The 22,863-nt window shown below is 40.5% G+C and overlaps 1 protein-coding gene across 2 annotated transcripts in view; it reads right to left on the bottom strand.

The window, feature by feature from the left end:
• ambra1a (autophagy and beclin 1 regulator 1a) overlaps positions 1-22,863 on the bottom strand; it is a 103,218-nt gene that overhangs the window by 72,642 nt on the left and 7,713 nt on the right. The window contains exons 5-9 of one of the 2 annotated variants that reach the window (XM_088935096.1): positions 21,755-21,927; positions 20,539-20,605; positions 18,785-20,340; positions 7,534-7,620; positions 2,801-2,977 (exon numbers count right to left, since the gene is read on the bottom strand). In XM_088935096.1, coding sequence (XP_088791222.1) covers positions 2,801-2,977; positions 7,534-7,620; positions 18,785-20,340; positions 20,539-20,605; positions 21,755-21,927 — 2,060 coding nt within the window. The remainder of the gene's footprint in view (positions 1-2,800; positions 2,978-7,533; positions 7,621-18,784; positions 20,341-20,538; positions 20,606-21,754; positions 21,928-22,863) is intronic. The other variant, XM_088935097.1, reaches the window with a different exon arrangement.

Here is a 22,863-nt window from a genome sequence, read left to right as displayed (position 1 = left end):
AAGCCCTAAATAAAACAAGTAAACCGTGCGTGTGGAATGTTAAAAAAGCAAAAATTATTGTTTAAAGACTTTGTGCAGCAAGAAAAACCTAGAAGTCTTCTTTATCTGGCATGACTTTAAGGAATAGAAATACCAAACTACGGCTTTAATTTTTAGAGGTTGTATTATGTTAAACGGCAATCTTAAATTGACTAAAAAAAATTTCAAAAAGGAATGCTTTATATAATCAGCCACTAAGCCTTGTATTCATTTAGAAAGTTTCTTATTGATTAATTGAGCTTCCTATTGAGTTTCTTATTTCTATTTGAAAGTTCCTAATTGATTAAATCCATCTCCAAAATCATTTTACGGCTTCCGATTCAAACAAATGAAATGTTAAACTTAACTTGTTTAAAGCCGTGAATATGTATGCCAAAGATTTTAAGACCTTACTTACCTTGCAGAATCTTGGCAAGTGTTTTCTATTTTGCTTTTCTTAAACTTTCAGACATGCGATTTTGCAAAATGAAATGTAAAGATATACTAGCACACTTACCATCTGCTGCTCACTAAAACTACAGAAAACATAAAAAGTCCTAATAGCTGGTATGGCCTGGTGCTGGTACCAGCGGTAGGCAAAACAAATTCTTTGCTCCCGAAGGATTGAAGAATCCATGAGAAAAGTCTTTCACTCCTTAATCACCGATGAAAACTAGATGTAAATGTTAAACCCCGTTTACACCTAAGCTTAACCTACTGACATCTTCTGACTGAAGCATGAAAGACACTGCAATGTTCAGAGACTGAAAAATTCCCTTCTCTCCTTTACAGTGCAGTAAACCCTCAATTTAAGGCTTTTGCTGTAATGGTCTTCAGATTTAACCTACAAAATCTGCTAAAGGGGAATTTCATCTGTAAAATCAGAAATAGCGAACTATCCCTGTGACAACAGGGAAATGCACAAATAATAAAACGAAAGATTAAAAAAAGATAAAGATAAAATACTACATAGTTTTTACATAGTGGGTGTTGTTTGTGTTTTGCATGCTTTACTGAATTTTATACAGTATATTTACAACACATTAAAAAAATTAAAATAAAGAGCTTATATATTTAATATACTGTTTGCATATTTATTGGCATATTTTGTATAAAATGGAATAGGAACAACTTTCATTGTGTTGATTGCAACTGTTAAATAAGTCAAAAGATCCAGAAAGCATATATATATACTGTACACTATATATTTCACATTTAACAAATAAGTGATTTAACAGACATCTAGCAGTTATGGACAGCACCTTCTTTCTCCCTATTTGTCTGTTAAACCCAGTCATCTCACAGCTGATTATGGGATAATACCTAAAAATTGTAGATAAAACCAAAGATAAATATTTAATTTTGTTACAATTACATACAGCAATAATTAACTGCCAGATCATAAAAACAGGAAGTTGAAAATATTTCCTGTACTAGAAAGTGTATCAACTTTACTTTGAAAAACCACTACACCTTCCTGGTTCTAACCAGAATCTTACTCTTATCAGGGCCAGAACTTGCCAAGTTTTTTCATCTGAAATTCAAAACACCGCCATATTCAAGTGTTTCCTAAATGCAAAAACAACACTACCTAATTAGCGCACACTAATTCAGAATATTACGTCTGAATGTAAATGTAAATGTGTAAATAACATGTAGAACATACAAATCTTTCCAGAACAGAAACAGATATTTAAATCTTGATGCTTTGAATTCCCTTGTCCTGGGATGACTGAAGCCTCGAATGAACCCACTGCTCTTTAATCCAGTCCAACACATAAATTGCAGCTGTCACAGGATTCATTTCCTCCAAAACTGCAATTAGCAGGCAGAAAGCACAGAATACAAAACCCCTGTCAACAGCAATCTCACACACTCAACAAACTACTTACCAAACAGTTGCAACACACTGCCTCTTTCGCAACATAGCTTAGGAAGCCTTTTGCAACTAACTACCCTGCTTAATTCCACTAGTTTAACACAATTCAGAAAAGAAAAATGGTTAATCCATTGAGTCCATCATATTCATGTCTGTCCAGTTATCATAAAAACTATACCTATACACACACATACAAATACGGATTTCACATCTATATTAACCAGTCATAAATAAGTCATTTAGCCGTACATACTGTACAATAAAAAAATACAGCTAATCATAATAAATCTCAACATATAAATTGAATAATAAATCACTCCTTTCAATATGGTTGCACACAATCTGGCACCCCCTCCAGACAATACAAGGTAAGTACATCCACTTCAATCATCTTCCCTCGCCTATGCATTTCATGAAAAAGATAAAGATTCACAAAATCTAGTAAGGGCTCTCCTTCACATTTTAAAGACACAGAAACACATTTTTAAATTCCAGCCAAGACTGACTGCACATTTGTATAATTTAAGAGTGCTTCCTTATTGCCAACTGCTTAGCAAATTCAAGATAATTTCTCTTGCCCTCTGGGGCATGATTTTGAGTCTAAAGTATTTAAATTCAGCACCCTTTCTCTTCTGTGCATCTTAATGTGTTGCACTGCTTCTTTTGCTCGCAAGCCAGCTCAGCGAGCTACTTGTTCACAGGGTGGCCAGTGCACACTTGTGTACAAAAGTGTGCAGGGCGTCTGGAACAAGCTACCCAGCCATGATTTCAAAGCCGATTCCCTGGCCAGATAAGATCCTGGTAGCAATTAGGTACCGGAATCCACACCAGCTTGATGGGGCAAGTGGACTCCTTTAGCAAGCTTTCTAAGGTTCTGAATAGGAGGACGTAATCTGAACTCACTCGAACTCCTCGAAATCCACCTCGTTGTTCTCCATGGACTGGGAGGGGTTGCTGGCCGGGCCGTCGGAGGAGGGCCGCAGCCGGTTCTGCTGGTAGCGCAGGGAGCGCTGGCGGATACTGTCCCGGCGGGACAGATACTGGATCATCCTCTGGGCATAGTAGGCAGCAGGGGACAACCTGTAACCACCACCAGCAACAGACACCTTTATTTCATATAGCGCCTTTCTGCTACAAGGACAAGGAATCCCAATGCACTGATCAATCAAAGAAGGAACCACAAAAACTATAAGTACTGCATCCAGAAGAGCAGGAAAACCTCCTCTGGATGTAGTAGTTTGGAACTCGTCTTCAGCACACAGAGGAAAGCAAACTTTCGAAAATGTACAAAAATGCATGACTTACTTCGATACACAAATATTTTACAGTGTATGCTCATTTCATTACACTTCTTTCCAAGATCTGCATATCATTTTGGAAGTGAAGGAGAAGTCATTTAACTCTCCTGGATTTGCTATTTTTAACAAACTGTACTGCAAAATGAGGCTCTAGGCTAGACCTACAAAATTAAAGAACGATTCATGACAATGGGCAGAGAATGATGATGACTTCTGTATGAGATAACAATTTCTCACATTGCAAAAACCATTGCAAGAAAATGTTGTCAGCTCCCCCCGTCTCATATACCTGTTTTTAACATCTGCAATAAATGAACATTACAAAACCTAAACAGGGCACAAGTCCCCTGTCTAGGGGCAATCTGTTCAGTAAAGTCTTTAATCCTAATTCATCACACTTGAAAACGGTCTGTGGAAGAGAGGTGATCAATCACAAAAAGCAGACTGGGTGATCAACCATGCTATGAAAGAGAGTTTATAATGATTATTTCATTTTTCCTGGCACAATTTATTTTGTGTTGGGATAAGCACTTTAAGGCTGACTACTTATTGCAGTGGACAGCTCCAGCTTTGTATTATATTAAGAAATATGTCTTACTCCGAAGTATCTCAACAGTGCCTGAGAGACAAAGGCAATAAATGAATTCACTCAAACTGATGAACTTCATACAGCGAATCTTTCATTGCTTTTGTTTCTGTCACTTTTAAATGTATTTATTTATAAAGGCTGCAGAATCTATATACAGAGTTAATAATTCCGTATGAATGCAAGAGTGACGGAACTGTTATTTTGGAATTCAAAGACAAAATAAAAGCTTTTATTTCTGCAGACTACAACAACCTTTTACTTGACAATTTTACTTCAAAGCATTCTCATTAATTTTCTCACATCCTGCTACAATTTAAGACAGAGTAAGTCATAAGACCATAATCACCATGGTATTTTGTGTTTGAATAATCAAACAGGCTAACTTATTTTTAAAATCAGCTGTATCTGATGTGGTTGTGAATGCATGTTTTTGTGTCTTTTTCTTAATGTTCGAAAACAACACACATGAACAAAACAATAAACATTTCCACAGCCACCATGAGAAGCATCTCATTCAAAGGGCTAGTCCCCTGACAATGGCCCACTAAAATAACATTGGACAGCTGAGACACAAGTACTGTGCAAGGTCACACTCCTGAATGAAAGACAGATAATTCAACTGATGGAGACTCTGAGAAGCACAGCAGACACCTTTACATAAACACAAAGCTATTCTTTGCAAACATAGTACAAAAAAAGTAAAATACAATTAACTGCTTATCTCAAAGCTTGGAAATGGAAAAAACTATTTAATAATGATGGAATGATAATCCAAACAGAGGTTTTATGGAGGAATTACAATGAATTTCAAAGTCAGCTACTGTACATGTCCACAGTACAAACAAATAGAGCTGCATAAGACAAAAAAGGTGTCTGAAGTATTAAAAGGCCTGCATCCTTCTTACAATGAAGCAAAGACAATTAATTACCATCGCATTGTCACATCGTCAGCTGGCAAAGACAGGAAGTGTTCAACCATTGGTTTTTATGTTTGAAAACAAGAAAAACAAGATTGTTTTTTTACGGGTCAAGGAAGATGGTGCCAAGTAAGTTACTTCTTGTTAAAGGTCTAGATATGTTTTAACAATTTCTTGCATATAAACCAGAAATGTGAATGACAAATTGCTGGTTCAGAGAGAACGGAACTCAGAACTCATACTTAGAAACCCAAACCACATGTGCTCTGATCAAGAAAGAGGCACTGCTTTGTGTGACTGTGTTGCTCTGCAGGCCCTGGGATAACCTAAGACAGGGTTTTAAAAAGGCATTTGCTGGCCAGCTGGTTGCCCTCTCTGCCACCCTTCATCGTTTTGGAGCAACTGGTCTGATTCTGGTTGTTGCCAACGCCAGCGTTTAAATTACAAATCCACTTTCGTTTAAAGATCTTTTTAAAACCCTCTACCTGCTTGGACTGCATTAAATTACTAAAACACAAAAACTTGGAAGGAAAAGTTTTGTAGAGATTTATAGCTCTGTGCATCCAAGGTGAAGGTTAAAGCCCAATCAGCACCCTCCAGCACTGTCCTCATGCAAACAGTGGGATGTAGTGACAAACCCACAAAAAAGAATATAAAAAACAGAATTGAAGAACATTTATCATTACTTTCTTTTCCTTTCTTGTGATGTAGCTTTCGTATTTGGGGATAATTTTAATGTGGAAAATAAAACTTCGAAGCAAAATCCGATGACAATTTGCTAATATCTAAACATTACACGATTACCAATGAAATATACATTTCAAATACTGGAGGTGCTTCACCTTCAGTAATACAAAAGCCTGCCCCAATATTACAGGGAGAGCAAGAATGGTTTGGAGGAGGGTAGAGCATTTCAGTTGGCTCTCTACAATGTTCCATTCACAGGCCGTCATTCAAGCCTCTCAACATACGAAATAGTCAAAGAACAAGCTCTGCGAAAAGCAAAGGATCACGGACTTGAAGTATAGCAGCTGACTAAAAGAGCAGAGAAAGCACTGCGCCAAATTCAATTACATCTCTTAAAGGTTTAACAGAACGGCAGCCTATAATGCCCTTCTCTTACTGTGCAGTAGGCATAAGCTCCATCCCAAACCTTCTGATAAAATCCCGATAATAAGAAAACTTTAAGCTAATAAGTGAAAAAGTAATGGTCATTTAGAGGAATGTTTTTTTTTTTGGAATGGATATTACAATAAAAGAAAATATGCAATTTCTAACTCATGAATATTTCTGATATTCAGAAGAGGCCATATTAAATACCTGCATCCAAGTCTTGCAAATCTTGCAATCTTGGCTTGTATTTTAGATCAACACTAACGCAAAAATATTGCAATGACTGCAAAATGACTAGATTTCCTAGAACCTAGCTAAAACTGTGGTGCTGCATCAGTAATATTTCTAAACCGAAATACACATCTGTCAGTGTCGTAATAAATAATGTTACTCTGAAAACAGCAGATGAAATAAAACAAACCTCTTTACAAAGTAAAGAAGAATAGCCTATTTCTTTTCTCAGTTTTCATTTATTCGTTTACCTACAGGTACATTCCATTTCCAAGAACAATTAAAAATAGATGCATGGATTCTGACAACGCTGTCAAAAGCCACTTGAAGATATGATAGATGAATGAAACAGGAGAAAATTAAATGGGATCAAATTGCCTTTAGTCAGGGCTTTGTAGAAACAAGCTGTAAGCACTGAGCACAAAATCAATACAGTTCAGGCCAAAATGTGCTGATCTGACGAAGGGTCCTGCAGACCTGACACCCGGAAGTGTGACTGGAAAATGCATCGCAGGGGTTCTGAAGTGCCGATTGATGAATACGTCGACATCGGCGGCTGCGGTTTAACAATGCCAATGAAATCCAATTTGATTTGCACCGAGACAGAGAGCCGAGCGAGACACGGGGGGAACACAGCACCCAGCCACGCGGTGTGGAAGCCATGACGCTAGACAAGCCCAATGACCTCCTCCCGTTTGTAGCTTATACCCTTATAAACCCCCAAAACAGAATTTTGTTTATCGAGGAAAAGGAAGAATTGTGTGTCTCACCTTTACATGTATAAACCAGCATTTGATCAACAGTATAATATCCATTAAGGAGTAATATATATCTACTGTTTTAAAAAAGTATACCGGGAACACACATGTATGATGGAATGTTTGGCACACGGACAAATAGAATGAACATGAATGAACTTTCTAGCTATCAATGAAGAATCATTTAAGCGCAGGAATTAGTCTACCTTTTTGTGTTTTTATTCACGTCTATGTCCCAGAATCCTGTTTTGAGTCATCTCATGCTGAGATGTGTGCAGACGTTCTCTGTGCAGAACGTTGAAAGTTAAACAATTCAGTAACTTTGTTGATTTCATCATCCTTTCATCATTAGGGAGCTGGTGAAAGCCCATACATACATAGGACGTTCTTCTGTTCTTTGTGACCTTAGCATCCTCTGTGTCCTGTAAAACCATCTTATTATAAAATTCCTGAACAGATATAGCCTTAACGCTCGCCAGGCTGCTGCATTAAACCCCTCTTTATAGATGGGATGTTAATCCATCCCAGGGCCTCCCCTCAGCAATGCTGGTAGCCATTTACACAGCTGGGGGGACTGGAGTAACTGGGGTGGAGTACTTTGCTCAAGGTACAACAGCAGTGTCTGCAATGGGAACTTGAATCCGTGACATTGCAGTTACGGATTCGGAGCCCTAAACCCTATCTAACATTGCCCCCGAAACACAGCCACCTGAACAGAATTAACACCTACCTGGCGGGATCTGGGTAAATGGGATGATCTCGAGACCCTGATATGTCATATCGAGAAAGGGAGATAAGAGAGGACTCCAACAGCCTCCTGCAAAATAGCAGAATAAAAGATGGTAAACCAAGGGTTGCGCATCACATTTCTACCCAGCTGAATGTTATACTTTGATGTTTTCTGCATCGACAAAACAGGATCAATCCCCATTTCATAAAGGCCTTCGTAGACTAGACAGGACAGTTTCACTGAAGTCCTTTCAATACAGCACACAACTGAAGAATGAAGAATGTCGTGAACTGTTATAGTGTATCTGAACTTGGAGATGGGATAATAATCTTCCAAAATACTGAGTACAGTTTCCTACATTTCCTTGCATTTATATAGGCTATCACTTTTCATTCCTAAGGATTGCTAAGTGTTTTGCATATAGGAAGAGACAATTTCACCACTGCTGGAATGTGACATCCACCTAGAGGGGAGGACACAGCAGCAGTTATTTGCCTGCAACCCCACCAAACACATCAGATGGAGAGATGGGAAACTACTTCACTCTTTAAAGTAAAAGGGAACTTTAGGTAGACAAGAGCACAAAAGTCAATAGTGGAATATAGCCTATCTAAACCCCCTACTCATATGAACAGTGCCATGAGATCTTTAATGACTGTGTAGTCAGCACCTTGATTTAATGTCTAATCATAAGGATGGGCCCTTGCACTACACAGTATCCACAGTCACCACACTACGGCATATTAGTTATAAAATTCTGTTCCAGAGGAAAAAGAGCCACCTACTGGCTCACCAGCTCTGCTTACATTTTCCTAGTTAACTAAAAGCACGCACATCTTCAGCGTATTACAGTAAGTAAATTGGAAAGCATAAGATGAAGTAACACACACGACTTCCTGTACATTGCATACAATGTACGTGGATTGGAAACAAATCATTTGAGAGCAACTCAATCACCAAATATTACATGATATACCTTTTAGAAGCCCTGTCAGCTAGATCAGGTCTGTTACTTGTGCCAAACAGTGTGAGGGCAACTCTGATGTACAGTATGTGGCATCTAAGCTATTCCTAAGGTGCACAGCACAAGAAACTGAAGCTCTGCCAGTTTCACCGGACCTATACAACACTGGCACAAGAAAGCACGTCACCCCTGAGCACATAGGTAATCTTCCCAAGCTTCCTCCTTTCTCCTGACTTAATTTTCAGCTCCAGCCAGTCCATTAAACGCAGGGCTGATTCAGTGAAGTACCCACAGCTGCTCGCAGTCACGCCTGTCCTGTCTCTGCCTAATTGGCAGAACGTGCAGTTGCAGAACAGTGTACACTTCAACGGCACATCTCAGCTGAATGTGAAAACCCAATTCCTTCGGGGATTAGCTGAATTTACTCCGCTTCTGTGGATTAATAAACTGCCATCAGGACTTCCACTCCCAGAGGCTGGTGCATATAATTTAAAGAGGAAAAATACATACAGCCTCCAAAACGTACTAGAGTTCATTACGGAAATGGAAAAAAAAAGTGTCTAAAATGCAAATAACCTGATAAAATCCAATTTTATGTTCTAAAAAGAACTTTATTACATATGCTGGTTTGGTATATTGTGCCTAGCTCTCACAGAAGGAAACAAAGTGACAAACCCACATTAGGTCTATAGAAGACTATGATGCATGCTAGGGTCTCAGAGAAGGAAATACATAATGATAACCACGTTAGAAATCAGACGTCTCCACTATTGAAGGCTACTGCGTCACAGAATTCACCTCGACTCCACGTTTTAGTGGGAGCTTTTCCAATGGAGTACCAGGGCTTTGAGGGCTCCGTACAGTGTGTTTTTTTACTGAAAGGACCAAGTACCAACCCCCGGCACTCCCACCACACAAGACCAGGAGGCGGGGTCAGCCACTTCCGCCACTGCGCCGCTTCAGTCAGCGTACACAAGAAACAGAGGGAAGAGCTCTGGCCTCGTCGGCTGAGGAAGTGCCACCTCTTCTCACCTTATACTGGGGCACTGAACCGTATTAACGGAGGTCTGAAATCTTCAATTCAAAAGTGGACTGAACTACAAACTCAAATGAGCAATCGCTGGCATAAACCAGGACATGTCAGAGGTGCCACAAAAGAGGTCAGAGTGGCTAGCGTCACACTCCTTGTGAGATGTAAACTTGTGGTTTTTCTGAGGAGCTCTTCTCTCATGCAATGCCCCAAACGCAGTACTTTGACAACATGATGAGCATTTAAGATGCACTGGGCAATTTAAGTCACCCCACTCCTCCTTCCCTTTCAAGCTATAATCGTTCCAAGGCTATATAGTTCTCTTGCTAAAACACTTAATTGTGGGAACCAGTACGTTATACTGGATATACTGTAGCAGGAACAAATCTGCTGCAAAACGAAAACTGAACCACATGTAGGAATGTGCAAAGATGGAAGTCAGAAATCAGTAAGCCAGGATTTCCTGTTGTCTTTAAGTTTTCTTGCACCGTAACTAAATATGCAGAGATTTTATCTCGGACATCGTGTTATCGGATATTGAGAAGATTTGTTGTGCTTTTATCATGTGTTATAAGATACACAGCATGTTTGCTGCTACAATCAAGTAACGTGACACTGATGGTATGCAGAGTGAACTAAAACTTCACTAGTGCTACAGAGCTCTGTAGTGAATTTTCCAAACTGGAGACCCTGTAATAACCATTTCCAAGAAAACTTTTGCTGTCCTGTTTTTAATCTCCAAAGATCCATGTCAGTTCTACTAACAAGCTCTAACAACAGTTCTAATAATCATTGTTAAATGCACCTCTGTGGTTCTTAAACAATGCCACTCAAACTAAACGCAACAAATTCTGCAAAAGGCTTTTTGAGAGCCAGGAAATATAAACCTATTAACAATAAAATCTCACATTGTAACAACTGATTTTATGCTTTGTGCTCAAGTACCTAACGCCAGTGTGAAGGTACTGTAAGTGAACAAAGTGACTAAAACACAGTTTGCTTTTTAATACAGGAAGGTTTTAGACCCTAGAGATTTGTATTTCTCTACTTGAGAGAAAGAAAAGGTTCATTACTCAGGTAGCTGACAGTAAATACGGCAAATCCATAAAGTGGTTTTGCATCAAAGAATCTGCCTTAAGAAGTCAGAATTCTGATAACACCTTATACGAGTACCTAACATTACTTTTACACTCAGTCAGGCTTACAACTCAGCCAAATATGACTTGTGTTTGCACACTGGACATCCCTACCTGACCCACAGTTGGAGATTTACTGCTTGCAGTAAAGTACTGCGGTCTGAGATGATTAATATCGTACAATAAGATCCTACAACCATGCTGTTTTTGGAGTCACATTAAGCTTTCCTATATGTACAGTCCCTAAGTGAAATTTCACATGATGAATACGTATAATTCTAGAGCAATCTTCAGTGCAATACCGAACGCATCATTATGACCTTCTCTGCAGTGAGCCCACATGAAACTTCATTTTAGTCAGTTTTCAATTCATGTTTTATTACATGCAGTACAAGCAGGATATTTCCCCACAGCAAACAGAATGGCAACACAAATATTCTACCAATTTCACAGCAAGCAACTATCACAGCCTAGGGTCCATTTTTTAACCAATAAAATGGAGGGACTCTAGAGGGAAATGCATGCCAAATGTTTCTGTGACGCAAACGGGGGAAATTTCAACGAAGTGCAAGGAAGAAACTCCAACAGTGAAAGATCAATAGCATACTTAAAGTCAACTTGATTCTCCGAGGTAAAAAAAGGTAGTGGAAGGTAGCAGGTTTGACCCACTGGTGCCAGCAGATAAACCAATTCCCAAAGGCACAATTAAACACAAAACAGGCTCTACAGGCCCTTAGGGACCCTGCAGCACACTGACCCCTAAGAGAGATCTTAGATTTGATACAGTTTACGTGACCATCAGGAAGGGCTCAGTCAGCATTACAGCTAATTCACCTCTGGACAGTAAGGATCATCAGAACAAGCCTCCAATAAGTGATCTCAAAGTTTAATTTAAAAAAAATACTTCACAACAGTGGACTGTCACAACAGTGGACTATAGAGACTAAGATAATTAAATTATGCTTATTCTAAAGCTGCAGTCTTGCACACTGTAAATGTCCAATTGAAAAAGAAGGCAATTGAGGCACTACATTACCACAAATCTATCTTTTTTTCCATGCTCTTGCTTCAATGCAAAATTTTCTTCACAATCATGTTCTTCATTAGGACTCACTGACTGGTGTTTATTTCACTGTTGACCATTTTCCATTATAGATTAAGTACAGCACGCAGTCACTGTCACAGAGATTCTTTTCTGCACATCTGCTTATGTCAAAATCAAAATCAAGCATGTGTCTTAAGATACAAGTTTATCTTCCATGACATAGGAATCTAAATTCATGCTAAATACTGTACAATTATAATGGTAAAAGTTAATGCAGGGGCTATAAGTCTGCTCATTAAAGAACTGCTATATGTTGCAGAACAGTTTCCTAGGTTACAAAATATTTTCCCCATTATTGCCAAGCAAAACCTTTTCCTACAGTCCATCATTAAACAAGTTTCTTATTAATATACGGATAAAAGTTACCAAATCACTCACACTGTATAACCCTTAAGGTTTCACATCTTGGCAGTTACATCAATCTAGTTCTTTTTTTCTGCTCAGCAGAGCTAACTATTTTTAACCATCATTTATGTCATTAAAATAGCTCATTAAATTCCATATAGGCCATTAGTTTGGCCATTACTGACTGCAATGTAAGCAAAAATCCACAGTGTTAAATGTCTCACGCCTGTGAAACTAACCATTAAATTAGAGCACGCTTTAACTTTATTTCCACTTAGAGATATGCTTACAAAGGGATAGAAGCCACTGAATGAAGCAGTGCTTTCACTAGAAAAAAAAGAGAGATTTGGAACATTCTGAACTGTTCATGAAACAAGGTTATTAATTAACAACTTATTACTGCAGCCGTCTTCTTTACAGGCCCGTCTGACTAATTCTTCAGTGAGCACTGCTCGATGTACAAACTCAGTGCAGGAATGGTTGAGGAGGACAGGAATGCCGAAAGCTTCACAAAGCAGGTGTAGCAACTGAAAAAATCCAAAAAGGCTAAGTAATAGCTTCATATCACCCATCTTCTTTCACATATAACACCTGATTCATGTCATTATATTACAGGATGCCAATAGCACCACCTCCCCAAAGAACGATGGCTGTTGTATATAACAAAAAAGTTCAAGGCAACAGGTTTTAAGCAAAGCTGTTTCCAGGGACATGGCCACACAGCTCTGCAGATAAAGCTACACGCAACAAAACAGAAAAGCCTGCATTTACTAAATAAATAAAATTAAAGGGAAGTTTCCTATTCGATTGGGAATGGCGAGCTTACCCTCTCACTCCCTCAATGCTTTGTTTTACGTGAGGATTCGTAAAGTAAAGTTTTTTTTGGGGGATATGAAGTTCAAGGATGAAAACAGCAGATATAATTTGTTTCCTTCTTCAAAACTACAAACTCTGCTGGGTCTGCTAGCCTTTTCTAAACGCAAAAAGCAGTTAAAAATGCTATGCATGCAGCTCTGAAAGAAAAACTGTCACAAGTGCAACTAGTAAAATGAAAATCTATATTTCAATTGCCATCTCCACTTCTGCCACTAAAAGAATGTCTTTTCATTTTTCTCTATTACACACTGCTGAACATTTAAGTTAAAGTCCGTCTCCTGTTTGAAACACTGTGAATCAAACATCTACCTATAAGCCCGAAGTTGTGTTTGACAGTCAGAAGTCAAAGACAAATGAGCCTATTTAACAGAGCTGCTTCAATTTCTTTGCAGTGTCACAGAGCGGTTTCATTTTCTTTTCCATCTCACCTGCCTACACATATCAAGCACAAAGACTTTACCCGAAAACTCGCTCTATTTCTCAAAGACTCATTGGGAAAGCATGAAATATAAGAAAGACATCGCCATTGCCTGACTTGTTAAATTCACATTAGAAGAGAGTCAATACCTCTTGACTAGCACATCATTTTGGGACAAATAAATGGGATGAATGGCTGAATGCTTGAGCTTGAGGTAAATCATACAGATGGTATTAAAAAGCTATTACCTGTTAGTGTTTGGGTTCAGAAACCATCAGTTTCATGGCATGTAATTAGTGTTCCAGTCTGTGAAAGTGCTTCTGAACAGCCTGTGGACTCCACCACTGTGTTCAGAGTCAAATTCTCCATGCAAGTCAACTTTTAATGAAAAGGAACAGCAAAGAGCAGCCATATTTTATCCAGAAACATAGAAGGGAAAACAGTAACACTTTATTTCACAAGATCAGATTAGTTCAATTGGATATACTGTAACTATAAGTCCTGACAAACACACTAATTGCTGTTTTATCTTATTTGGTTTTATGTCTCTAGCAGAAATCCAAATTTGCTTATTTTACAGTATCATAAAAATCTAAATGTCTATCATGCTAGGCATTTGATATACATTCACTACCAATAGGAGACAATTCAACATACAGCCAAAAGATACATGCTCTAAAAACAATAAAAAACAATCATTAAAATAAATCCTTATCAAATTCTGTAAATGAAAGCCACTAGTTCCAGCAGTCTTTATGGTATATAACACATGCAATCATCCAGAAAATTTTAAGTCTTTCAAGCAAGTCAATATTTATTCTTATTGATTCTTTTTAGAAAATTAGGAAAAGTGAAAATGTGCCATAATCAAAAGCCATTTAGATTATGCGCCATAAATTTCCAACACATTTCTTAGTCTCCTCAGAGCTCAGGGGGAGAGGGGCTGGGGAGGAGTCCTTTTCAGCCTAGTAAGCACACAACCACTAATTGCAACTTTAAAACACAAGAACAGTGGAAAATTATAAAACACACCCATAATAAGGATAGTGCATACCAGTAAAATCTTATCCTGCCATTGAAGGCTTAAAGAAAACCAAAAAACAAGTCTCAAGCTAAAAGAACAAAAAAAACAAACAGCTGGTCTCTGCTGCTACAGATGATGCTTCAGGATATTAGCTACGTTTTTACTGACATATGTTAGTAGCCAGCCTGCAAACATCTTCACAGAATGTAAATGGTCTTGAAACATCTGGATTTTTTAATAAGAGTTTCACCAATGCAAGGAAACCAAAGCATCTTTTTTGATGAATTTACTGGACACAGCTGCAAGCCGGTTTGAACTTATTAGAAGAATGTCACTGTAAGCAACCATATTCCTGCCATTCTTAAAACACGGATGATTACGAAACAGACCCCTGCCTCCTGTTAAAACTTTAAATACAAAACAAACACGTGTGACTGTCTTTAATTCAAACGCACCCTCTTCTGTTCCCTTACACCTCCCTTCAACGCATCCTTTTGCAGCACAAGCAACTTGATTTCATAATTAAACGGTTTATACTGTGACCCTCACAAGGCTAGCTAATCCCACGCAGGAACCAATTAAAGTTCAAACCCCTGGAACAAGGATGGACACAGCTGTAATAATCTACAGGTCTGCAAATTGTTTGGTAGTACAGTGCCACCTAGAGGAAAACTCTTTGAATTGTTTCCCCAGCATCTTCCCTGCTTCAGACCGAACCAAATTCATAAGGTGAGTTAATGTGTCTCTTTTCTGTTCAGAGTTTAGCTGTGCTTTATAGCACTGCATGTAACCTACGGAAACGATGTTTGTCTCCAAACGTACTGAGATGTTTTATACCCTCAAGGATGACAAAAGGCATCCTCCTTCACCTTGCATGTTAAATTCTTGCGCAATTTGAAACCTGCCAGTAAATCACAGGAAATTTAGCTCTCTCTCTCATCAGTGCAGGATTAAAAGAAAAAAAAAGACCAATCTTCTTTGAAGAGGTAGCCTGCTTTACATAACATTGGAAATCAGACATTGGAAGGGAAATAAACGCTGATACAAACGATATCCACAGTGACAGTGCTGCTGATGCCTTTAAATCGAACATGACATGATACGCAACATGCAGAAACCAAAGAAACCAATTTGGACATCCTGGATTCCCAAATCAATGAGCGAGAAGTTAACAGAAGTAGATGCACTGTGGTGAAATAATGTCAATAACTGCTATATTGACATGAAAATTATTTCAGGGGAATGTAAGATGGCACCTACTTGTCCTAACTAAATGCAAATACCACCACAATGTGTCTTATGTTGTAAAAACGAAGCTGCATTTGCAGTACAAACCACAAGATTTGTTAACTCAAGTACAGCTAAGCCCTGCTGCAGAAACAGTTATTTACTTTGGTATGGTTGCTGGTGCTCTGAGAGGGATTTCCTTTGCAAGGATCTTATTTGCTTTCCTGTAAATGTGAGTGAACACAAACCCTACTGGTATGTACCTCCCCGGGTTCACTAAATGTTCCTGAACACCTACGAAAAACAACAGATGGAAGGCACTTTTAAGAGCCTGCTATGTGCCTTCTGTCGCATAAAATAGTTAGTGAATTGCTTAAAAAAAAGGCCCATAACCCAATCAAATATCACAAAGCAAAACTATCCTGCGTCCACCACCAGCTTTGAATGGCATGAATCTATGCAATGTTGATCAGACAGTCATATTAACATGGGAGTAGACTTCTGCACCTACAGTGGCCTCAGCAATTGGCACCCCTTATAAAGATCAGCAAAAATACCCATATAAAATAAACAGCACAGAAAAAGAGCTATAGTATATGACCCAAAAGGCTTTTATTCTAATACAATTATTTCAAAACAAATGATTTTCAATGAGTATTACTATTTTTTTCTCAAAAACACAGCTGTCAGAAGTTTTTGTTAAAGAAAATCAAAATGAAATCTGCAGTGAAAATCTGCCCATTTAAATACAATTCCGTATTTAGGAACATTTTTTCGGACTTCCTTTTTCACAGGATATAAAAATAGAGTTAAGATACTTGAGAAAACCTTTTGGCATCCATCACCATGGGGAAAGGCAAAAAAACCTCGTAAAACAAAAGAGACGAACGGTTGCTGGACTTCACAAATCGGGTAATGCATACCAAGAAGCACATAAAATGTTAAATACACCACTCATCTCCACTGGGGCAATAATCAACAGGTTTAAAACCACTAAACCAGTGGTTACCTCAGAGAATGCAAGTGCACCTTGTCCCCACACCCGGTGAGGAAGATGGTGAGGGAGGCAAAAAGAAAGCAAGGGTCACAGTTAGAGACCATGTGTGTTGGGGTCACCAAGTCTCCAAATCAACAATTAGATGGGACATCCATGCCGACAGGCTATTTGGAAGGGTTGCCAAAAGGAAGCCCTCACTGACGACAAAGAAACTGAAGTGGCTAAAGTTTGCCTAACGCTATTGGGAACGGGGTGCTCTGGTCGGATGACACCACTCACCCGCAGAAAAGAACCTCATAACCTCTGTGAAATACAGTATGGCGGCAGATCGTTGATCTTATGGGGCCGTTTTGCTGCCACTGGCCCTAAGCCCTTGTTAAGATCAATGGCATTGCGAGCTCTACTAAGTATCAGGATGTTCTGCCTGAAAACCTGGTAGCCTCTTCCAGAAAGTTGCAAATTGGTCACTGGTGGATTTTCCAGCATGGCGATGATCCTAAACACACCTCACAAAATCAACAGAGAAATGGCCAACTGAAAAATAAAATCCACATTTTGCAATGGCCATCTCAGTTTCAACACTTAACACCTGACTGAAAGCTTGAGGTCTGAACTGAAGAGGGCAGTCCGTAAGTGCAGACCTAAGGACATCAAGGATCTGGAAAACAACATAGAAAAAGGCTTTGTGCTGTTGTCCGAGCCAGAGGAGGCCGTACCAAGTACTAGACACAGGGGATCCTGTTTAATCATTTTAGCAGCTGTGTTTTTGAGAAAAAATAGTATCTCAAAAACACTTGTTTTGAAATAACTATATTAGAATAAAAGCCTCACACTTTGGGGGGGGCTAAAATATAGGTCATTATCTGTGCTTTTTATTTTATATGGCTTTTTTTGTTCATCTTTATCAAGGGTCCCAATAACTCTTGATCTCACGGTATCTTTTTTCAGTGTTCGACTGTGCTACGCATCTGGTAATTGATTGAATCTCTTCTGCAAAATGGAGCGCAAAAGCGTCATGCTCCCTCTGCCTCCCAGTCTTTACTCAGCCATCTCAAGATTAATTCAGCAGTTCCTTTATACAGTTCGGAGAACCAGATAGCCGGACACCATTTAACACTGTAAGATATGAACCGTCTGCAGCTGGGAGATAAACCAAACAGGAGAATAAAAACTCCTGAAAAATAAAGGCATCTTGTTGTGGAGGATAAGGACAAGAAGAGCTGGCGTAATCAAACCTCAAAGAAAACAGATAGAAAAACACATTGGTGTACGGTGAATACAGCAAAGAGCATTTTGAATTCAGATGAAAACAACTACTTTAGAATTCTTGTGGACAAAGACAGACAACTGACAGAACTAATGGAATTTTATGCTATAAATTGATTAGTTTAGCAAAATGAGAAAAATGAGCCAAATGGTGCCCTCTCGTTTTTAACCGGCTCTCATTTGTACACATTTTTCATACATAAATGGACAAGAAATGTTTTTTTTTTAATGGCTACTTTGCTTTAACATCTCATGGCAAACAGCACATTTTTGCAAGAGACATACTTTTTGCAACAATTCAAATGTACAAGATCTTTTGTAATATTTATCATTTTAATACTGAAGTTTGATTTCATAATGAATCTCACTTGCACACAATCGCTTCCCTTGGGAGATTTTATGCACCGGTGTCTTTAAAATCACCACATCCGTTAACAGAAAGTGCATTAACAGGTCACAGAAGGCCACAGCTAAATCACTTTGAAGACGCGAGATCTTCATTTAAACAGGCAGTTAGCACAATCCAAATGAGAATCTGCCATGACCGAATCCTAATGAGCAAATGAAAATATTTGCTCTAGTATGAAAAGCCATTTCTCGCTCTATTTAAAATTCTGTTATTTTAAATAAAAGCAGTACAAAAATTTTAATCCTTAATCTGCACATTTTATTTAAAACATCTGTACAAACTATACCCTGATGCAGACCTACACAACAGGTACTTACTGGTACATTGCGCTCTGTTGACTTAAGTGTAAAATACATTTTATACTTCAGATAAAAAACGGGCATTTTCTAGCACCACATATTAAAAAAACGCTACTTGACAAAATGCTATTACCAAAAAAAGGATTATTCCCTACCTTCGGAGAGAATCTTCATCTGAATTCTCTTCAGGCATTTCTTGGTTTAAGGCCTCTTGTGGTACATTCCCTGGCCGGCTTGCAGCGCTCTGCCCATAAACTCTCTCCCACTGCCCGGTCTCCTGGTTATAGACCAGGCCCACTGTCTGCTCCCCTTGCGGGGTGGCAGAGCTTGGCCTGTGGAAACCGCTCTCGCTGCTGGATGTCCCGCTGCCGGGCTCCACCGCCCCCGCGGCCCCCCCTCTCCTCTCCGGCGGCTGGGGCTCCCGCGTCCCACCGCCCGTGCCTTCAAAAGCCGGGTTAGGAGCTTGCCAGGAAGTGCCCTCCTCGCTCGCGGTGGAGGAGGTCTGGCCTGTCCTTTCCCAGCGCTGGGTGTCATGGTTGAAGGTCAGCAGGTTATGGCAAGCCCTGCACCGGTTGAGGTGGCCACGGAAGAGGTTGGAGCTGTTCTCGCTGCTGTGGGGGGGCTGGTAATGGGAGGGCCCGGGCCGGTCGGAGTCGATGTTGTTGTTGAGCAGCTCCTCGGTGGGCTGCGGCTGGGAGCCCTCGCCGCTCATGGCCTGCTCCATGTCCTGCATGCGGTCGTACTCCATGAAGTAGCGGCTCAGGTTGCACTGGAGGACGTTGCGGATGGAGGCCGGGCTGCTCTGGCTTGCCTCGTCCAGGGGGTGGTGGCCGCTGCTCGTGCTGACGGTGCAGCCGTTGTTGTTGTTGTTGGCGGCGGCGGCGGCGGTAGTGCTGCCGCTGCTGCTGCCGCCGCTGCCGCCACCTCCGCCATCCGCCGGCACGTGGAAGCCCCGGCCCTCGGTGGCGGACGTGTAGACGGGGGACGGAGAGCTGCCCTCCTGCTGCCTGAGCACCGACAGCAGGCTGACGGAGGAAGCGCTAGTCCGAGGTGGGGGCATCCCCCCACCGCCGCTGCTCCCAGGATCCCCCGTTTCACTCTGGGTGTTCCAAAAAGTTCCCGCCAGACGCCAAGAGGGGTCCCGGCTCATTTGCTGGTGCCCTAAGGGTTGATTGGCCATGAGCCCGAGCAGGCCCCTGCGCCCGGGGCCCGGCCACAGGTTCCTCAGCGTGTTCCCCGCCGTGCTGCTGTGCACGCTGCTGAAGGCGGAGGGCCGCTCGCTGCTCCTCTGCTCGCTGGGGAGCCGGGGCTCGGTGCGGGCGGAGGTGAAGGTGGAAGCGTGGGGGGCCGCCTCCGAGCCGGCAGCCTGGGAGCCGCCGGCGTCCTCGCTCGGCAGAGGGGAGGACGGGGGGTTGCGCGCCACCGAGCAGCGGCTGCAGAAGCACACCATCCCCAGGTGCTGGACGCAGCCCTGGTAGGCCGGCCGGTCCCTCAGGGAGGTGTACCGCCCGGAAGGCAGGCTGGGGGGCACGGCGCTCTCCTCGGTGGGGGGCTGCTCCCCCGCCTGCGTGCCTGAACTGCGTGAGGAGAGCATGTGCAGGAAGTTGTGGAGAAGCGGGGTGCGACGCACAGGCTGGGACTGCAAAAGGGAGCGCTGTCTGAAGTGTGGCATCTCCACGCTGTCCATGGGGATCTCCGAGTCGTCATCATTCTAACAAAGAAACCAGAGAACGAGTCTGAACGGAAAACTACCAAGATTTTACAACACGGCAAGCATGTGCACTGGAAGAACAAGTTGAACATGTCTCAATCTTGGCTACGGAGCACAACAAACATACATGAGCAAGAGTTTGTCAACTTTTGTAATAATATCTTAGGATCCTTCCTGTGTAAAAAAAGAAATACTCACCTGCTGGTTTGAAGGGTTAACAATGGCTGTCAAAAGGTTGTGGCCCAATGGATCAAACCTCACCAGTCTGAAATGGAGTAAACAGTACTTTTTATTACATTCTGTAAAGGGTTTAACTTGGTGTTCTTTGAATTTCGTTTTTGCTCTGTATTTACTTTTTTTGCTTCTTGTGACCTCAGTACAAGTCTAGAAAATGAGATCTCTGCAAAAATCGGACTTTTTTTGCAGGGTGTTGGATCAGAGCAAATGCAGAACAAATAACGTTATTGCTAAGGCATTACATGCTGTGCTTCAAGATCCATACACTGAATTTTTAATCAGGTCTTACACCCGTGTAATGCACCCACTTTGAAAAGTTTCCTAAAAATATAAAAAGATAAGAAAACAAGCATAAGGTACAGAAAAGCATCTTCCCACTTTAAATTAGTTTTGGTCTTACACGAACCTATATCAAAGAATGTAAATTAGTAAACTATCAGATTTTCTTAGCTTTTTTCTGTTTCTTACAAAACATCAAACATGCAGTACTTTACACTTATTAGTAAATCTACCTATCTACAATCCTCACCTCCCACATATGAACCAGAGCTTTTAATCTGATGTAAGAAAGGTTTGGCATGATGAAAAGAAGAAAACATCTTCATGACAATGAAAGAGATTCTTGTATTTCTTGCACTTGTTTCAACCACAGGACTGACCTGATGCTTAGAAACCATGATCAAGGAAAAGGTTATTGCTTTAGAAATTAAATGAACAACAAGCAATTGAACAGAGTGCACTCAGTATAACTACATGAGAGATTGTGTGGTGAGAGGGGTAATTCATCTGAAACCTTCTGAGGTTCATAAGGAACTTTCATATGGAACACTTTCATAAGCAAAATATAAGGTACTCGCAAGCCTAAATAAACTTCAGGAACCCAACTAAAAAAGATCCTATCACACCCAGGTATTGACAGTCCATACTACCAAGATAAAGCCTTTTCTCTATCTGCTGACTTCTCTTTTTGACAGATATCTCTCTGCATACATTCTGCCATCTTGTTCATTTGTGAGATAAAAGCAACAAAGTAAAAATCCATTTGGGGTCTTCCAAACTGAGAAGACAACAAAAGTAGTAATAAAACTCATGCTGGACCAACGAACTTTTAGAAAGGGAATAATGTTTCCATCCGTTGTACGCATCGCACTCCCTTAAAGATCGGTGCCCCGCTCACCTGACTCGCTCCATCTCACTGGCGGTCTTCACCACAGCGAAGGGCTCCCTCCGGCTCCAGTCCCAGAAGTGGATCTCGTTATTGGTGGCAATGAGCAGGAGCTGGGCAGTGGGGTGGAAGGCCAGGGAAGCTATAGCTGCATTGCTCTCCGTGAACCAGTTCTCACTGCCACCCTGGGAAGGCGGAAAATGGAAAGACATGTCAGGGTTGAAACATCGGCTGAAAAGTGAAGGAAAGGAGCAGAGCAAGGGTATTCAATATCTCCACAGGGAGGTACACTGGAAGCATTTGTCACGCAGTCAGTAGAACAGCTGATTTTGCTTGTGCCTATTTCTTATTTCTTGTTTTGCGATGGATATGCTGTTCCACATTTTCTTTATGTGATGCCGCTGTCATAACAGGGATGGGAACACATTAAAACACCTACTTTACCAATGCACTGCGGTCCCACTCTGTCTTTACAAGCTGCACGTTCTTATAGAAGCCAGCACCACGTACTGAAGGCTTACTGTAGTTTTTTGGAGTGAAGTTACTAGTTGAAATAACATTTAATGCATTGTTCTTCTAAATTTGCACAAGGCCCTACAGTTCATTAGATCTGAAATGAGTCAAATTTCACATCGACTTGCAAAATAGTCCATTCAGAAATAAAAAAAAAAACAAGAATGGTTTCCCAAAGCAGAGGATAGGACACCAGTAAAGAAAAGTGTAAAAAATGTTTTGAAAACAAACCTTTGTACTAATCCCTGATTGGTTTCTACATCCAATCATTTTGTGATTACACAGATATTTTATTCTTATCTCAACAAGAAAACTACACAATGACATGAGCATTTTGTTTGCGCTTTTTGTTCGTTGTCTTGCCGTTTGTTTTCTTTGTATTTTTCTCTTAGTTCTTCTAAGTTTCTTAAATTAAAAGAATCAGAAAAAAACAGCTCCAATCTCGACAACGCATATGAAGTTCACACTGCACGAAACAAGAACATTTACATTTACCAAGAGGGTGTGCTCTACATGTATTCACATGTAAAATGAAACAAGATCCCTTCTTCGTGATGAATTAAACATAGAAATCGCCTGTGGTACCTACAGCTGCAGGTAGGCTGTTC

The sequence above is a fragment of the Atractosteus spatula genome, chromosome 16 (assembly GCF_055471065.1).
Source record: "Atractosteus spatula isolate fAtrSpa1 chromosome 16, fAtrSpa1.hap1, whole genome shotgun sequence".
NCBI lineage: Eukaryota > Metazoa > Chordata > Actinopteri > Semionotiformes > Lepisosteidae > Atractosteus > Atractosteus spatula.
This window is presented reverse-complemented; position numbering and strand designations above follow the sequence as displayed.